Source organism: Myotis nattereri (genome assembly GCF_964212035.1).
Source record: "Myotis nattereri genome assembly, chromosome: 7".
NCBI classification, from domain to species: domain Eukaryota; kingdom Metazoa; phylum Chordata; class Mammalia; order Chiroptera; family Vespertilionidae; genus Myotis; species Myotis nattereri.
Genome location: NC_138082.1, coordinates 62,168,883 through 62,189,270, shown reverse-complemented (window position 1 = coordinate 62,189,270; position 20,388 = coordinate 62,168,883). Strand labels below are relative to the sequence as shown.

At 40.1% G+C, this 20,388-nt stretch overlaps 1 protein-coding gene across 1 annotated transcript; it reads right to left on the bottom strand.

Annotated features, from left to right (window-relative positions):
• Positions 1 to 995: 995 nt before the first annotated feature.
• Positions 996 to 19,966, bottom strand: NMI (N-myc and STAT interactor). Its single transcript, XM_081096096.1, has 8 exons — positions 19,666 to 19,966; positions 16,963 to 17,049; positions 16,079 to 16,174; positions 12,492 to 12,654; positions 8,867 to 8,973; positions 8,593 to 8,779; positions 3,275 to 3,381; positions 996 to 1,418 (listed from the first exon to the last, which is right to left on the bottom strand). The coding sequence occupies exons 2-8, from the start codon at positions 17,041 to 17,043 to the stop codon at positions 1,233 to 1,235; spliced, it is 927 nt and encodes a 308-aa protein (XP_080952222.1). The 5' UTR covers positions 17,044 to 17,049; positions 19,666 to 19,966; the 3' UTR covers positions 996 to 1,232.
• Positions 19,967 to 20,388: the final 422 nt, after the last annotated feature.

Genomic DNA, 20,388 nt, shown 5'->3' with positions numbered 1-20,388 from the left:
AATATTGGAAGAAAAACAAAGCATGTGTTTGTCTGTGTGTTTTTTTTTTTTTAGCTTTCCTTCATTTATTTTAGATGGTAAGCAGCATTGGGTAGTTTTAGGTTTAGAATCTTTCCTAAAACCATTTCATTTCTACCAGCATTTTAATATGAATTTAATTCTGCTGTTGGCTTCATGAAACATACACTATTAACATAAGGTAATTTTACCTTCTCTGAATAGGAACCCTGAATTTTATCACTTAAAGTTTCTGCAAGTTAAAACAGTGGGATGCTATTAAACTGGGTCTCTCTCCAGCTCAAGTTTTAGCTCCTAAAGGACAGGTACTGTGTTTTTCCCTTCCCTTCAGGCATTCCCCAGCACCAAGCATGGGGGATAAGTAGCTCTGCATTTACCTTTCTCTTCATTCCAAGGTTTTCAATACCTTAAACCTATTTTTATTTATTTATTTATTTTTTACCAGGAGAGTAAAAGAAAGAGAATTCTAGTCTTTACAAGTTCTGTTTGGAGAGGGGATGTCTTGCAAGGATTAGAGGGCATTTGACAGGCTGGGTGAAGGAAAGTTCAAGAAGAAAGCCATACTTGGCTCTGAGAAATACCTTTGAAGCTGTGGAAATACTAAGGAAAACAGGAAATGATCACTCTCGAAGTTCCTTGGAAATTCAGTCAAGTCTACAGAAATCACAAACTGCTGAATTTAACAATTCTTTTGGAAAATGTCAACAGTCAAGTCTGCATATTGGTGGAGCTGGGGTCAAAACAGAATTGGGTGTGGTGAGGGCCTGGGGCAGGAGGGCGGGGTGCTAGAAGGAGTCAATGGGGGGGGGGGGAGGGGAAGGGGACATCTGTAATACTTTCAATATTAAAGATAAATTACCAAAAAAAGGAAATAAAACAGAATTGGCCCACATGACTATGATAGAAGCAGCCAACGTGGCAGGGAAACAATTGTATCACTTACAGTTGATTTCGACAGACATGGCACCAATCCACATAAGTTATGAACACAAGTGTTTTTAATACAGTGAGCTCTCGCATTTGTACAAATGCAGCACAGTTGGAAACAAAGAAGAATTCAGAACCATAAAAATATATTTGTCTCTAAGAATATATGGACACTAAGAATTAAAAGTTAAAAGTTTAATTTTTTTAAGGAGAAAGGTACTCATTTTTGTAAAACACTGATAGTGATTTGGGCTCAGATGCTCTAATTGTCATATGATTCCATAAGTCTATTCTTGAAAGTATGCTATGCAAGGCTCATTGAGAGAACATTTGACCATATCTACTTCTCCACCTCCATTCTTCGCCCGCTGAAAGTGAATGTTAACGTAATCCCCTACAATTTCCTCATCCATCAGGCAGAGCTCTTCCATTCCTGTCAGAAGCACTGTCCTCTTAGATATTCCTGAAAATACCTAAAAAGGAAAGTAAAAAAGATAAATAGAAAATTTGCTAAGAGCTTTGAATTGCAAACCTTTACATGGATAAGCCCTACTTAATATTTCGGAGTTATCTTAGGAAAGACAGGGAACCTCAGTAAGATTTTTCAAGAAAGGGCATATCAGAGTCTGATCTGAGTTTCAGGAAGACAACTTTGGTGGCGTTAGACAAATAAAGGAAAGAAAGGCAACTCTGCTGAGAGAAAGGCCAGTGCAAATGACAAGACTGAGTGACCAAATGTATGTTCAAGCTGAAGCAAAACAAAGAGCTAGCCCTAACTGGTTTGGCTCAGTGGATAGAGCGTCGGCCTGCGGACTGAAAGGTCCCAGGTTTGATTCCGGTCAAGGGCATGTACCTTGGTTGCAGGCACATCCCCAGTAGGAGGTGTGCAGGAGGCAGCTGATCGATGTTTCTCTCCTATTGATGTTTCTAACTCTCTATCCCTCTCCCTTCCTCCTGTAAAAAACCAATAAAATATATATTTTTTTTAAAAAACAAAGAGCTGCCTAAACCGGTTTGGCTCAGTGGATAGAGCGTCGGCCTGCGGACTGAAAGGTCCCAGGTTCGATTCCGGTCAAGGGCATGTACCTGGGTTGCGGGCACATCCCCAGTAGGGGGTGTGCAGGAGGCGGCTGATCGATGTTTCTCTCTCATCGATGTTTCTAACTCTCTATCTCTCTCCCTTCCTCTCTGTAAAAAATCAATAAAATATATTAAAAACAAACAAACAAACAAAAAAACAAAGAGCTAATCATGAATTCTAGTTTTCAGGTTGGTGGACTAAGTAGATGGTGGTGCCATTTGAGAGCTGAGTAGGTTCATGGACACAAACCACAGTGTGGTGGTTGCCAGAGGGAAGGGGGGTGGAGGAAGAAAGGCGTTCTAATATAAGGTGACAGGAGAAGATCTGACTTTGGATGATGGGCATACAGTGCAATATACAGATCTTGTAACATAGAAACCCATACCTGAAACCTATATGTTCATGTTGACCAATGTCACCCCAATCAATTTAATAAAAAAATAAAATGAAATGAAATCTAAAAAAGAAAAAAAAAATCATGAACACAATCATTTGTGTTTGTCTCAGTAAAAAGAAAAAAAATTTTTTCCTTTACTTAAGGTATATATTTCCCTACTCCATTCTCTCCTTTTTAATTGGTAATAAACTTCTATGATATGTCAATAAATTACAATTTCAATTAAAAACAAATAAACACCTGAGTAGGAACAGAAAAGGGGGCAGGTTTGGATTAAAGATAATGAATTTAGAGAAAATCAGCAGGAAACATTATTTTTAATGCCCAATGACAGTAGACACAAGAGAGAAATGTAGCTATGCCTCTGCATAAAAAAATATTGTGTCATTATTGGAGTAATTTTAATTTTTTTTTAAAATATATTTTTTATTGATTTTTCACAGAGAGGAAGAGAGAGAGATAGAAAGTTAGAAACATCGATGAGAGAGAAACATCGATCAGCGGCTACCCGCACATCTCCCACTGGGGATGTGCCCTCAACCCAGGTACATGCCCTTGACCGGAATCGAACCTGGGACCTTTCAGTCCGCAGGCCAACGCTCTATCCACTGAGCCAAACCGGTTTCGGCTAATTTTAATTTTTAAAAGTGTATAATAAATTAAATAAGGTACACTAAAAGATTCTTTTAAAAGACAAACTCATTCTGCACTAAGCAGATATGAGGAAACTATTTTGATATCCCTCTTTAATAAGATTCAGCCAGAAACAGACTCACAACTTTTTCTTTATTTTTTGTGGGGTGGGATCAAGCGGTAAGTTCCCAAAAATGGAAGAAAAGAGATGACCTTACCTGAAACTTTTTCAAGTGAGTTTCCATGTACGGTGAAACAACAACTTTGTGGCAGTCCTGGTTTATATACAGTGGATAGTCTTTCTTTTTCAAAATCCTGTCAGCAACTAGGAGTAAATTTTTAAAAATTACTTTATTTATAGCATAACATTTTAAGTTAAAGCTTCCTTCCAACAGAACAGTATCACAATAAACAGTAAATTGAGTGATTAAATTTTAAGAAATTGTAGTCTGTTTTAAAGACTTCAAAGTACATAATTCTGAAACCTGTAAGACCAAACATACTGAGGTTTAGATAGATTCTTCTCTCTTGAAATATTTATCAGAGTCAATCAAAGCAGAGAGTTTCAATGTCCTCAAATAGCCCCACCTAAGTAGCTACAAAAAATGCAATTATCAATAAAAAAATGTAATTACCATCTGCAAAAATAGCCCACCCATTCTAAAAAAGTGTTGCCCAGTTTCTAAAGAAGTATCCAGAAAAACTATGATTAGAATCAGATATATATTTTATAATATATATTTTACTATATATGTATGTATACACCATATACTATACTGTATGTGTTTATGGATGTGTTAGTTATCCTATAACTAATACATGATACTCAGTAAACTTATATAATGATGTTAAGCAAAGGGGTTGGGGGAGTATTGAATGCTATTGAGAAAAAGTGAAGGCAAATAGTAATAAAAATTCATCAGTCTCCTCCAAAACAAAGAATAATCAGGTTTATGTTTAGCAGGATTTTCCTCCTAGAAGGTAAAAAGGCAATGTGTCAAGACAGCATAAGATGTAATAGAAACAGTACAGAAGAGTATCCAATCACTTTGGTTTTCTCTCCTCTCCCCAGTCCACCCTGGATCGGCAGTATGTACAATGGCCAAGAGTGCAGGCCCTTGCTGGCAAGTATGTGGACATTGCTGGTAGGAATGTAAAATGGTGCAGCCATAGCGAATAACAGTATGGCAGTTCCTCAAAACATTAAACATAGCAATTCCAGCAATTCCAGAAACATCTAATCGTAACTACAGCGTAGGCGAAAGGGAAGGAAATGTCTCAATTTTTACTAAACTAATGCTCTTCTCTATTATTTCCACTTTCTTTAGAAAGCATGGATTATTTTGTTATGAAAAAAAACTAATCAGTCAATGTTTTTAATTATATGTTGGATTTCTATTATATGTGCAAACCCAGAAGCCCTAAGACTTGGAGCAAGAGATTTTTAACATTAAGGATCACTTGAACAAATTAACAAAAGCAGCTGTAGCATCTTCTATTTTTAATCATAAGAATGTAAGCCTCCCTAAGATGATTTGGTAATAGTCCATTTCTACCTAAAAAGGGAACAGATGTCTGTCTACCTGTCTTTTCCAAGGAAGACCCCTTGTCTTCCTTGTTATCGATTTTCTTCACCTAAGAGACCCTTGTCAGTCCTAATAGGTGGGAGGAAACAGATAGTTTAGTATTTATATATATTAATATATTCATAATAAATACATATGTAAATTTCTCTGCCACACACCCCCTGTGTGATTTTGTGTTAGTTACTTTACCTCCCCAGGCCTCAGTTTCCTCATCAATAAAATGGTTGTGCTGCTGATCAGAGGAGATAAACATATATAACACCTGACTCCATGCCTGGTACATGGTGAGGATATATGTACTCATTATGTGTAATATTACCATTCTCAGTAGCATTCATGAAAATCATTTTCAGGACTCTACTTACCATTTTATGAGATTTAAAAACAACCCCTGAGGAGAAACTAAGATGGCGGCATAGATAAACACTGGGAAATTGCTGCCTCCCACAACAACTTCAAAAAAAACAGCATAAAGACAAAACGGACAGCATCCAGAACTACAAGAAAGCTGGCTGAGTGTAAATTCTACAACTAGAAGGAAAGAAAAGCACACTGAGAGCCAGAGGAGCTGCGGAAGTAAAGTGCAGAGGTACGGAGGCTCGCGCCAGGAAAAGGGCTGGTACCTGAGGACGCAGCTGTCTTTTTGAATCGGGAGGGAGTCACAAGCTCCCGACTGCTCTGAACTCTGGTTCCGGGAAGTCTCTGGGGACCCAGGACTCATACGGGGAGAAACTGGACTGTCTGGCAGCGGGCAGATCTTGGAACTTGAGGTCGGCTTTCCCTCAGAGGTGCTTGCAGCAATTACCGGGACACTGAGACGCGCGGCCCTTTAGGGCAGGGCTGAGAATCCGCCATAGCTGCTTGCTCCGCCCTTTGATTCCCTGAGACCCCGCCCCACCCAGGCTGCGGCAGAGGCTTTTGCATATGAATGTCCCGGCCCTTTGCAACCTGAAAATTACCTAACTGCAGCTGGGCCAGACAGACCCAGAACTTCTAAGAGAAGGCCCAAGGCCCCACAGCAGCTTGCATTGCTTCACAGCTGGGCCTCATCAGGGTACCTCCAAACTCCACAAAAGGACGGGGAATCTGCAGTTCTCTTCGTAGCTCCTGCTGTGTAACCTCAGGCAGAGGCTAAATTAGCACCTCCTTAGATCCAAGAGCCAGTGTACCCAGTGGTCAGAGGGGGACCATTCAGATTACAACTCCTCAGATCCATAAGAGACACACTCAGGGGGCAGACTCAGTGAGCACCAAAACCCCACTGAAGCAAGTCTTGCCCCAGAAGGGTGTCTTCAGCACAGAAGTTCTCCCACTGCAGACACAGCTGATTCTCACTGCCAATTGGCCTGGAGGTCAATTCCTCCCAGTGATCCTACAACAATCAAGGCATAACTACAATAAGACTCTGCAAAAAGCCCACAAGGGGGTACACCAAGAGTGTCCACCTCAGGTAACTGGGGAGGCTGAGCCACTGGGCCCTACAGGACACCTAGCACACAAAACCACTCTACCAACACAGGGAAGCATAAAAAATGCGGAGACAAAGAAACAGGTCACAAATGACAGAAATGGAGGAAAGCAAATGACTGGATATAGAGTTCAAAGCCACATTTATAAGGTTTTTCAAGAATTTTATGGAAACCGCCGATAAATTTAGTGAGGCCCTTGATAAATCGAGTGAGACTCTCGAGGATATGAAAAAGGACCAACTAGAAATTAAGCATACACTGACTGAAATAAAGAATAATATACAGAGATCCAACAGCAGGCAAGAGGATCCCAAGAATCAAGTCAAAGATTTGAAATACGAAGAAACAATAAAGACCCAACCGAAAAAGAAAAAAGAAAAAAGATTGCAAAAATATGAAGATAGTGTAAGGAGCCTCTGGGACAACTTCAAGCGTACCAACATCAGAATTATAGGGGTACCAGAAGGAGAGAGAGGGCAAGATATTGAAAACCTTTTTGAAGAAATAATGACAGAAAACTTCCCCTACCTGGTCAAAGAAATAGACTTACAAGTCCAGGAAGCACAGAGAACCCCAAACAAAAGGAACCCAAAGAGGACCACACCAAGACACATCATAATTAAAATGCCAAGAGCAAAAGACAAAGAGAGAATCTTAAAAGCAGCAAGAGAAAGACAGTCAGTTACCTACAAGGGAGTACCCATACGACTGTCAGCTGATTTCTCAACAGAAACCATGCAAGCCAGAAGAGAGTGGCAAGAAATATTCAAAGTGATGAATGCCAAGAACCTACAACCAAGATTACTTTACTCAGCAAAGCTATCATTCAGAATAGAAGGTCAGATAAAGAGCTTCACAGATAAGAAAACGCTAAAGGAGTTCATCACCACCAAACCAGCATTATATGAAATGCTGAAAGGTATTCTTTAAGAAGAGGAAGAAGAAAAAGGAACTCCTACCATTTGTCACAGCATGGATGGAACTGGAGAGCGGATAAATACCACATGATCTCACTCATTTGTGGAATATAATGAACAACATAAACTGATGAACAAGGACTGATCCAGAGACAGAGAGGCATTGATTGGACTATCGGGCCTTGGAGGGAAGGTAGGGGAGGGTGGGGGGAAGGGGGAAAGATCAACCAAAGGACTTATATGCAAGCATATAGGCCTAACCAATGGACACGGACAACGGGGGGGGGTGAGGGCATGAGCGGGGGGGGGGGGGAGGGTAGAGGGTAACGTGGGGATAAGAACACATATGTAATATCTTAATCAATAAAAAATATATTTAAAAAAATAATAAAAAAATAAAAACAACCCCCTATTTTTATGCTGTCTTATAAATTCCAAATAAAAGAGGTAGAAAAGTCTAGTAGTTTTTTGATGGAGTCTTTAGGATCTTCTATGTACAGTATCATGTCATCTGCGAATAAGGACAGTTTTACTTCTTCTTTTCCAATTTGGATGCCTTTTATTTCTTCTTCTTGTCTGGTTGCTATGGCTAGCACTTGCAGTACTATGTCAAACAGGAGTGGTGAAAGTGGGCATCCCTGTCTTGTTCGTGTTCTTAAGGGAAATGGTTTTAGTTTTTGTCCATTGAGTATGAAGTTGGCTGTAGGTTTGTCATATAAGGCTTTTATTATTTTGAGGTATGATCCCTCTATTCCCACTTTGCTGAGAGTTTTTATCAAGAAAAGGTGTTGGGCCCTAGCTGCTTGGCTCAGTGGATAAAGTGTTGGCCTCTGGACTCAAGGGTCCCGGGGTCCAATTCCAGCCAAGGGCACATGCCCCAGTTGTCAGCTTGATCCCCAGGAGGGGTGTGCAGGAGGCAGCCAATCAATGACTCTCTATCATTGATGTGTCTAACTCTCTCTCCCTCTCCCTTCCTCTCTGAAATCAATTAAAATATTTTAAAAAAAAAGATGTTGTATTTTTGTTAAATGCTTTTTCTTCATTGATTGATATGATTATGTGATTTTTGTCTCTCAATTTGTTTATGTGATGTACCACATTTATTGATTTGTGGCTATTGTACCATCTTTGCATTCCCAGATGGACCTGGAGAGCATTATGCTAAGCAAAATAAGCCAGTCAGAGAAAGATAAATATCACACGATCTCACTCATATGTGGGATATAATGAACAATATACACTGATGAACAAAATAGATCCAAAGACTAAGAAACACTGGATAGTCCAACCTCAGAGAGAAGGGGGGGGGGGGGGTGGGATCAACCAAAGGACTTGTATGCATGCATATTAACATAACCAATGGACACAGACACTGGGGCCGTGGGGGGCTTGTCCTGGGGAGGGGGGAGGGAGTAGCAGGGAGGGGGCGTCAATAAGGGGAAAAGGAGACATATGTAATACTGTCAACTATTTTTTTAAAAAGTAGAAAAAGAATACCTTTGGAAATGGCAGAACATAACTGAAATGGTAGAGTATTTTTTTAACTTTCTAAATATGTGAATACCTCCAGTTTCCACAAATGTGATGACAGCACTTCTGGCCTGCTTGTCATACTCTACGCATTCCACTTCTCCGCCTCCGTTTCGGGACTTACAAAAGCTCAGTTCTAGCTTGTCTCTCATCTGACTTTCAGGCAATTCATCAGGAATTTCAGTAACATTGACCTTCATTTTAGACACTCCTACAGAAACCTGGGAAATCATTTCATGTTCAGAGATATGAATGAGAACACTGTCCATGTTTAAAAGAATTCTGAAAAGTTTCAATCACCATGTTACCTGGAATCTGACTCCTGAATTTAATGGAACTGGCTTCGCCATAACCTCCACACCTATATCCATTATCTGCACATGATGTTTCTCCATTCTGATCACATTTTGGGCAACTGAAAAATAAATTGGAAAGTATTAATTTCCAGTATTTCAATATATTTTTACCCTTTTGGTTTAATAACAAATTATCCTGGATGGAGACTTGACTTGATACAATACAGTGTACAGAGGATGTGCTGTAGAATTGAGCACCTGAAACCTATATAACTTTAATAACCAGTGTCACGGCAATAAATTCAATTAAAAAAGAACAAACTATCCTAAATATTTTAAATTTTAGTTAAGTTTTTAAAAATTTCTTTAGAGAGAGAGGAAGGAAGAGGGAGAGAGAAACATCTAGGGAAAGAGCCTGCAACCCAGGCATGTTCACTGACCGGAAACTGAACCTGCGACCTTTGGGTGCACAGGAGGACACTCAGCCAATTAAGCCTCACGAGCCAGGGCAATTTTCTTTCATTTTCAAGGATCTAATTTTGAAAACTTTTCTTAGGATTTCCAAGTGATAATGGTCTTGCCACCAAAGTAGGATATATTAATGTCAAAATACATCAGCAAAAAATACAACGTAGAAATTCTCATCAAGAGCCTGATAATTCTTCAGAAATTCATATATGATTTCAGTAGTCACACACCCTTCCTTTCCACTGTTGACAATTAACAGAGATTTCCCTTAGGACATTGAAGCACAGCCAGAGATTTCTTCTGTGTTGCGTAAGCTGGGGAAGCCTTTGTGGGTCAGTGTTATCCTGACAATCAACCTTATGTATCATCTGTTGCTCCTTTTTAATATGTTACAAGCACCACAGAAGTAAATATTTATCTTTCTCTCTGTCCTTCCCAAGGATTACATATTAAAGACCACCTAGGCTTGAATACCAAAGAGTAAATGTCTTTTTTTTTTTCTTTGCCATATTTAATTAGGAATTCTACTTTCATTAAAATGTTTTTGAGATAATTCATTGACAAGTTGAGAGCCTTCCTGTGCCAATCACAAAACTATCACATTAAATGTATCCATGCAAATAAGAGATGCTCAGGAATATAATTATGCCCCAAATCATTGGAATTGTAAACAGCAAGTGTGTGTCCATTTAAAATGCATGTGGGTGTGTTTATTTTTCATTGTGTGACATGAGAGATTATAACTCTTCCGTTAGTATTCAGAGCTGTTTGCTCTAATTTGTCATGAAAATAAGAGATGCCCACTCCTGGTCTTATAAACCTCACATGTGTTTATGGCAACCAGCTTGCACACCACAGCTGGAGGAAGAGAGAAACTGGGCTAGAAGACAGGGCCTTGTCATGTGGGAATTCACATTCATTGTACTATGATATGACTCTTGAATTATGACTTTTTTGTTAATGACAACGGACAATAACAGAAAATATTAATGAAGTAATACTTAAATGATGCTCTTTCCCTCTCACTCCCCACACCCAAACCTCCAACATCTGGTGATCTGACGCAGCTGAAAGGAACCACTTGTGCTTCAACTTCTGTGACACTGACCGCCAAAGGCCAACTCCTGTTAATTATACAAACCCAAAGTTGTCCCAGGAGACCAGGACCTCAGAGCCATGCCCGTGGTGGAAGCAGTGATGCAGCTGTTTCTGAAGAGAATACTATTCTTAGCATTCTCAGGTAATTCCTGTGCAGATCCCTGCCTCCCACATCCCCAATTCAGGCTTTCAGGTTAATCCTAATGCCCATGGCCAACTGCCAGCACGGCTCTTGGTCTCCCACTCCACCCTCAGCTGCAGGGGTGGACCCAGGGTGAACGAATAGTATGAATATGTACTGACCTGCTAGAAGGCCATTGTTTTGTTTTGTTTTGAATTAAGGTAAAATTGACATGTAACATTATATTAGTTTCAGGTGTACAACATTATATTCGATATGTGTATACATTGCAAACTGACCACCATACTAAATGACCATCGCCACCACACAAAGTAACAAAAACATTTTTTGCAATGAGAACTTTTAAGATTTACTCTCCTGGTGACTTTCAAATATGCAATACAATATTGCTGATTATAGTTGCCATGCTGTACAGTACACCCCCGTGGCTTATCTATTTTATAACTGGAAGGTTGTACCTCTTGATCCCTTGAATCCCTTTCTTTCTAAAACTTACTTTCAGGCTAAAGTAATGGACCAAACACCAGGAGACATGAGTTACAATAACAGCATCTGAGCACTTGAAGGGTTTGCGAAGACCATCTGATCCCTCCCATAACTTTTTTGGGGGGTGGGGGGGTGACAGGGCTAAAACCTGAAGGACCACCTTTATTTTAATTTTTTTTAAATTTTTAAATCATATATATAATTGATTTTAGAGAGGAAAGGAGAGAGAAATAGAAACATTAATGATGAGAGAGAATCATTGATCAGCTGCTTCCTGCACACCCCACACTGGGGATCAAACCCACAACCTGGGCATGTGTTCTGACCGGGAATTGAATCGTGACTTCCTGGTTCACAGGGCAACCTCAACCACTAAGCCACATGGGCGGGGCTATTTTTTAAATCTTTATTGTTGAAAGTATTTCGTATGTCTCCCCCCCCCCCCTCTTCTAGCCCACCCTTGCCCCAGGCCACCCCATAGGTTGACATATGGTGGTCTGCTCAGAGGAATGCTGGTTCAGTAGAAAGTAAATAGTACTCAGTGTTTGGCCCTCAGCTCTGCAATTTGTTAACTGTATGAACCTTGAGCAAGTTCCCTATCTTCTTTAAAGTTCCCTATCTTCGTTTCTTATCTGGAAAATTCCTAACTTGTAGCAATAATAACAGCTAACATTGACTAAGTGTTTATTATGTGTCAGACACTGTGCTAAGTATGTTATCAACATTTCTCATCTAATACTCAAAGCAACTCCATGAGGTAGGTATGACCACAAAGCCTGTCATAAAAAAAATCTTGAGATTTATAAAGAACTCAACCCAATTCACACTTCTAACAAGTATGACACTAAAGGCCAGATTCTCCTCATTAAGGTGCTCCCAGCTCTAAAGAAGACCCTACACCATGGCTGACGTAGCAATCAGGTTCCATCCCACATCTCTGCCTCCTGAGCGCTGTCCATCCATTGGTCATATGCCCTTTGGTAAATCACATAAACACCTGAGAATCTGTTTCTTGGCTATAAAATGTAAATAGTAATTCTCTTACATCACAGAGTCATGTGAGTATAAAATGAGATAATGTCTGTGAGAGCTCTCTGATAACTGTGTAGAGCTCTATGTCCTTAAAACATCAGTATTATCATTTGGAAGTGGCCGGTAGAATAGAAAGACGCTGGTATTGGACATCGCAACACTTGGGCTTGAGTCTCAGAACCATTGCATTTTCAATGAGTGATCATATTCAAGTCACTTAATGTCTCAAAGTCAGTTTTCACATCTGTGAAATGGGGATAGTCATACCTGCCTCAGAGCTTCACTTTGAGAATGGGATGAAATAATATGTGTAAGATTGTAAAGCAATAGTCAAATATCTAGGACAGCTCTTTGAAAGTGCAAGTGCTTTCCAAGGGTAACCTGGTCACAATTGTTGAACATTCGTCATACCTTCTTCTTCTTCAAAGGTGATGAGTGCTTCTCCTTTTTGTAGCTCATAAGGAACTTGTGAGCTCACTTGAAATGAACAGGAGATATCTGAAAACCTGCTGTCATCCTCAGGATTCTCTAAAGATGTGAATTTCATCTTTGTTTCGGGAATATCCTCTTTAATCTATTTCAAAATGAAATATTTGATTAAAATCAAGACAAGAAATAACTTAAGCCCTTCCAGTGATAAGGTGATCTGATCACCCAATAATTCATTCTCCACTGATTTCAAAATCCCACAGAATACTCAGTGTGGTCTTATTTAATAACGTTAGTCATTGCTTCTGCCCAGGTAAGTCCTCAGTAATGCAATCAGATGCTGATCCTTTCATCTTATTTCACAGATCAAATTATAAGTATATAATCTCTCACTTTTTCTAATCAATATTTAAACTGGTCAATATTGTATAGTGTTTGTATCTAAAGACTACATCCTTCATGAAAGTACCTTTTATTTATTTATTTATTTTTTAATATATTTTATTGATTTTTTACAGAGAGGAAGGGAGAGAGATAAAGAGTTAGAAATATCGATGAGAGAGAAACATCGATCAGCTGCCTCCTGCACATCTCCTACTGGGGATATGCCTGCAACCCAGGTACATGCCCTTGACCGGAATCGAACCTGGGACCTTTCAGTCCGCAGGCCGACGCTCTATCCACTGAGCCAAACCGGTTTTGGCCATGAAAGTGCCTTTTAAACAACTGTGCCAATGATAGGCTAACTCACAAAGGAATCATTAGACAGAATGTTTACTCTTCTTGCAAAGAGGTAGGAAATGGAGTTGGGAGTACACTATAGTTAATTTGATAGCAAACCCAGAAAATTTCATCCCAAAAGAAAGACTCCTGAATTATATAATTTATTTTTTAATCAATTAAGCTTTTTATGAACATTAAAAAAATACAAAGAAAAAAAATACAAAGGAATACATGAAAGTACATCTAAAATGTACCATGTGGTGGTCGAGGTTACAATGACAACTTTTAGTAATAATGATTTAAACAAACAAGATATGTCCATATCTGCAGTTAAGAATACAACATATCCAAAATGTCACCTATTTTTCCCATTTTCCCATTTTAATTTTAAAGCCTCACTTTTCCTTATGTCTCTTTTATAGGCAATTATTCAGCCATAAAATTATGAAGTTGTAAAACATATTAATTTCCCCAAACTTTATATTACACATATGATCCTAAAGCAGTTTTTTAAAAATGCTGTGCTGAATAAATGGCCTGAAATCTGAATTATATCATTTAAAATATATCAAATTTAATTTCTCCCTTCCCCACTACCTGCCCATCAAAATTTTAACCAATACCACAACTTAGGTTTATGAAAGTGTGAAGGGACACTATCAACAAGATTTGTAATATGGAAGATAAAGTTAAGTGGTTATACTTAGCTGCTTAAAAATCAAAGGAATCAACAGATCTATACAATACACATAAATGCACAAATGAATTTTGCGTTTTCATTTCTAGTTCCCGTGCTGAAATAAAAGGTTATCATGAAGAGGTTAGAAATATTCATTGAGTTATTTGATCTAATCTTATACTCATTGTATACCTACATATGACTTCAGTGGAATTTCTGATTACCATCACTCCAATTTCAAAACAATCTGTAATGTCTGAGAAAAGGCAAAGTGTTTCCCAATTATGTAGAGATATCCAGTACACAGGCATACCTGGTTTTATTGTGCTTCGCTTATTGCACTTCGCAGATGTTGCATATTTTACAAACCGAAGACCCTCCTCCAGCAAAAAGATTACGATTCTCCGATGATTCAGATAATGGTTAACATTTTCAGCAATAAAGTATTTTTTAACTAAGGTATTACATTGTTTTTTAGACATAATGCTATTTCACACTTAATAGACTACAGTATAGTGTAAACATAACTTTTATATGCACTGGGAAACCAAAAAATTCACATGACTCACTTCTATTGCCATATTTGCTGTATTGCAGTGTTCTGGAACTGAGCTTGCAATATCTCTGAGCGCTCCTGGAGTGAGAGTGAGAATACCTGATTCTAGTCCTGAACACACTGTAGCAGAAAGCAAGTCACTATGCCCTCTCGGCCACAGCTTCAGCCCTCAATAAAGTGGATCAACTGAGCTGGTTGGTTTCTCAAGGCCCTGTAAGTTCTAAGACTAACTGATTCTGGCTCCAATCCGAAGTAGCCAGAATCTTAAATCTTCTCTCTAAGTCTTATAAACATGGGAAACTGCACTTCCTGATATTCAATATCCTATTCCCCATTTCAGAGACAAAAAATGGCAATGCTTTAAGCATTTAAATCATGTAGAGAAACAATTATGGCCCAGACAGCATGGCTCAGTGGTTGAGCATCAACCTATGAATCAGGAGGTCATAGTTCAATTCCCGGTCAAGGCACATGCCCAGGTTGCAGGCTCGATCCCCAGTGTGGGGCGTGCAGGAGGCAGTGATCAATGATTCTCATTATTGATGTTTCTCTCTCCCCCTCTCACTTCCTCTCTGAAATCAATAAAAATATATTTTAAAAAAGAAAGAAACAATTATGAGTTGTTATGAAGAAAAAAGGGGGTGAAAGTTATGTCTAATTCAAATACAGGAAAATTTAGGAGTGACTAATGAAGATATACATCCTTTTTTTTTTTTTTTAACTGTGCAACTCATTTAAATTACTGTAGCGCCTTGGATGAGGAGAACAACAATAAAAAAAACTTTGTGAAAAGACCAAGAATTTGGTCCAAAAGTGATTGATAGTGACCATCATTTTGGGTTGTTTTTTTTTTTAAATTCCGCTAATGTATACATAAATGTAAAAAGTGCATTATCCTAAGTGTACAGCAAGATGAGATTTTACAAAGTGATCACACACGTGTGACCAGCACCCAGATCAAAAACAAAACATGACTAACCAACACCCAGAGGCCTCTTGAGTTTCCTTCTAGTTCCCACCTGGTAGTTCCTATCATGCTAACTTCTAACATCCTGCTTTTCTGCTATATTTCAGTGGAAGCATTCCTTTTTTGGCTCTACACTGTGTTCATGAAATTCATCCATGATGTCAGATGCAACTGTTCATTCTCATTCTGTGTAGTATGTCATTGTGTGAATGTACCCCAATTTATGAACTCACTCTACTATGGAGGGGCACTGGGCTATTTTCATGTTGGGACTATTACAAACAGTGGTGCCATGGATGACCACAATGGTTTTTTTTGTTTGTTTTTGTTTTTTTAAAATATATTTTATTGATTTTTCACAGAGAGGAAGGGACAGAGATAGAGAGAGTTAGAAACATCAATGAGAGAGAAACATCGATCAGCTGCCTCCTGCACATCCCCCACCGGGGATGTGCCCGCAACCCAGGTACATGCCCTTGACCGGAATCGAACCTGGGACCTCTCAGTCCACAGGCCGAAGCTTTATCCACTGAGCCAAACCGGTTTCGGCGACCACAATGTTTTAAAACTGAATTTTATATCATGACATCCCTTTTTCTGTGGCATCATTAAAAATGGGATACATAAAATAAGTAAAGGTGTACCTGAGAGCTTCCGGGGGCCTCTTGTAACTCCGTTTCAAGCTTTTGGATCTCCATCGTTAAGTAAATATTTTCCTTTAATATTCGATCAATTGATTCCTAAAAAAAAACAAAAAAAAGCACACACACAAAAAAAAATATATCAAATAGCACCAAAAATTTAAACAGCTCCTGACCTCATTTTTCTAAAGGAATTAAAGAAGCTAAATTTCTCTCACCCTGAACAAAGCAAAGAAAGACATTAGACAGTCCCAGAATAAATATAATCATGCGAATAATAAATGTGTTTTATATCATCTCCTATCACTCCCAAATGTTATTATCTCCATTTCACAAACAAGGAAACCACCTTTCACACAGACCAAAGTCACAGAAATTTTTATAGTAGAGCAAGGATTGAGACCCAGGTCTTCTGAGTCTAAGTCCAATGCTCTATCAACTCCTCTCCCAGCTATTTATGACTACAATATGACTTTCAAATTGCACATCTGTTACTCTGGGAAAATTGTTGTTTAAATGCTGTGATTTTATTTTATTTATGTATTTTTTTGCTACCTTGACATGCCAGATATATGGCATGGGTAAAAGGTTTAAGCTACCTGAGCCTCCCTTCCCTCTTGTTAACTATGCTCTTAACTTCTGGTGTAAATCAAAGAAATGAGGGAGGGAGGGGAAAAGCAGTAATGTTGTAAGCCTTGGAAAAGACAAAACAGAAATCTGATTCTTCTTTTAACTTTTGAATAATGGAAGTAAAACTATTTCAGAAAACCCTAATACCCTCCAAAATTCAAGGTAATGTTGGATAAAAATGTATAAAACAGGCTTCACTGAAAAACAAATGTATACAAATTAATTTTTAATAATACCCAGTAATTTTTCCTATTTACCTGCTTTTGTTCACATTTTATAAATTCTTCGTCTTTCAAATACTTCTTCATAACTTCGTTTATATCTTCACCAGCCGCCATGATTCCCTAATGTCATAAATGTTTAATATTTTAAAGACAGTATATACACACAAACTCAATAAGAAGGAAATAACAAGTTTGACCCTTTTACGGAAAAAAAAAAATCTCTCCTTTGCTACATCTTCCCCCCGTCATCAAATTCTTTATTATCATGTGGCTTCTATCTAAACAAAGTCTATATTTCAAGTAACTTTACACCTATAAATATATAAAAGGGTTCTAAAAAGCTTTTGCTTTTCCACAAAGTAGTAGAAAATGATAGGTATTAACATTCCTTTGTAGTAACATCGCAATCATAATATGCTCCCTTTTAAAAGATTACTATTTTGGTCTTCTAGCCTTTCTAGGACTGAGAGAGAAAGATACAAGACAGCACCTTATGGTGCCAAAAGCAAGGAAGTGCTCAAAAAATGATGAGGACATGCAACAAGGTCAAAGGATCCAGCTTGCCCTGGCTGGTTTGGCTCAGTAGAGAGCGTCGGCCTGTGGACTGAAGGGTCCCAGGTTCGATTCCGGTCAGGGGCATGTGCCTTGCTTGCGGGCACACCCCCAGTAGGAGGTGTGCAGGAGGCAGCTGATCGATGTTTCTCTCTCATCGATGTTTTTGACTCTCTATCCCTCTCCCTTACTCTCTGTAAAAAATCAATAAAATATATAATAATAATAAAAAAAAGATCCAGCTTAAGGAGGTTCTCACTGACCAAACATGGGAAGAAATTAAGCATACCAGTAAATAAGGACCGTAACAATTTCAATCCAGAGTATATGAGTCTATACTGACATAAATAAATAAGTTAAAATTATGATGAGGAAATGATCATTTAGTGAATTTTAAAATACTTCCCCACAATTAAAATCCTTATTAATTTCAAAGAGGAAAAGAGTAACTTTTGTATTCTGGAGAAGCAGCCAGACGCCACCAGAATGAAATAATCAAAGTCAATAACGTGGTGACCGGAAATCCTATGCCATGTGATAGGGTTCACTGAGAACACAGCATGACTCCTATGATATTCCTGCCAAAGATGCACAATCTGAATCTAAGCATGAAGAAACATTACACAAACTTCAAAAGTGTCATGTTCATAAAAGCCCAGGAAAGACCGAGAAACTGCGCCAGACAGAAAGAGACTACAGAGACATCACCACTAAACGCAACGTGCAATTCTGAACTGGGTCTTTTTGTTACACAGGATATTATTGGGACAACTCGCAACATCTGAATTGGATCCAAGAATTAGATGTCAGCAATGTTCAATATCAGTTCCCTGATTTGGGTCACTGTATTTCTATTATGTAGAGAACACCTTTTTGTGAGAAATACATATTCAAGAATTCCAGCCCAGCTGACATGGCTCAGTGGTTGAGCTTCAACCTAAGAACCAGGAGATCATGGTTCTATTCCCCATCAGGGCACCTGCCCAGGCTGTGGGCTGGAGGCAGCCGACCAATGATTCTCTCTCATCATTGATGTTTCTATCTCTCTCTGCCTCTCCCTTCCTCTCTGAAATCAATACAAATACACTTTTTTCAAAAATATGGAGATCATCCTGGATTATCAGTGGGGCCCAATGTAATCACCAAGGGCCTTTAAAATGGAAGAGGAAGGCAGCAGACCAGAGTCAGGGTGAGAGGTGACAACAGAGCAGTCAGAGAGATGGAATGTTGCTGGTTTTGAAGATGGGCAAAGGGCAGCGCTGAGCCAAGGAAGGTGGGCAGCCTAAGGAGTCGGAAAAAAGGCAAGAAAACAGTTTCGCCCCAGCAGCCTACAGAAAGGAAGGCAGCCCTGCAGACACACTGATTTTAGCCTGTGAGACCCAGGTTGGGCTTCTAACCTCAGAATTTTAAGATAATAAATGTGTGGTCTTTAAGCTACTAAGTCAGGGGTAATTGGTTACGCCACAAATGACAAAACCAATACAAATCGCCTCCACCTACCACCTATTCTAATATACTCTTTTCATTGTGGGACAAGTTCTAAGAGAATGGAACCTTCCCATTTGCATGCCTGGTAGCAGCAAGAAAGGTTGGGGGCAGGAAAGGAGAAGGTGGTAATTCGTTAAAATGGTGATACACATACAGAGTTTTTTAAGAAACGTATGTGTGTCCTACAGACAGGGAAACCTCATATTCTCCTTTGGATGTCTCTGAGAAGAATATCCCTGCCTGTTCTGAGAAGTGAGGCGTGACTGCCAAACCCTGCGCCTCCTTGAAGAATCAGTTTGTCTAAGAACTGTCTGGAGACGCACTGCAGGAACGGCGGGGAAACGCACACCAGTTTAAGTTTCAGTTTCCCAGAAGAAGCAAAGCAAACTAAGGAGCCGGGGTTAGAGGCCGGGGACAGCGAAGGGAGGGCACAGTGGGCCCCGGGGCAGGCGCGTCCCCTCGGTGGCACGTCGCCCGCCGCAGCGACCTGGGGAGCGGGCGGCTCAGGGGCGCGGGGGGGCGCGGGGGGCGCGGGACGCAGAGCCACCGCCTGGGCGCTCTCGGCCCCGCGATCGCGCGCGTCCAGGGCCCCGGGGAGCCCTCCTCCCTCCCCACTCAGGGCCTCTCCAGCCGCGGACGCCTGGGAGCAGGGATGGGAGCAGGGATGGCAGTCGGGGAACGGGGCGCCCCACTCACCCGCCTCGGCCCGCCGAGCGCCGCACCCCAGATCCAAAGTGCCCGACCTTCCCGGAAGCCTGGTGCGGCGGCTCCAGGGGGAGCTCGAGCCGAGCGTCCGGAACCCCGGGAGCGGGGCGGGACGACCGGGTGCCGTCCCCGCGGTGGGTGCTGCCTTATTCCCAGTGGGTGTCGCCCAGATGAATGGCTTGGTTCCTTAAAAAAGAAAAAGAAAACTGCTCAAATGGCGATTTTCTCTAAAGGTGATTTTCCGGAATAGCAGACCTGGTGTCTTTGTGGTTAATCACTAACAAGTTATAACAATTTTCACTTTCGGTTTTAAAAACATGGTTGTTTCGCCGGCCAGCGTGGCTCAGTGGTGGCCCATTTACCTATGAGCAGGGAGGTGAAGGTTCGACTCCCGGTCAGGGCAATGCCAGGGTTGCGGGCTTGGTCCCCACTGTGGGGCGTGCAGGAGGCAGCCCATTAATGATTCTCTCTCATCATTGATGTTTCTATAATTCTCTCCCTCTCCCTTCCTCTCTGAAAGTCAATAAAAATATATTTAAAACAAACAAACAAACAAAAACAACAATACATGGTTGTTTTTGCTCTGGCCTGAGTTGGTTGTAGGCACATGGAAAGGTCCTGGGTTGATTCCAGGTCAGGCACGTACCTAGGTTGCAGGTCCCATCCCCGATGGGGGTGCATCTGGGAGGCAACCCATCCATGTTTCTCTCTCCC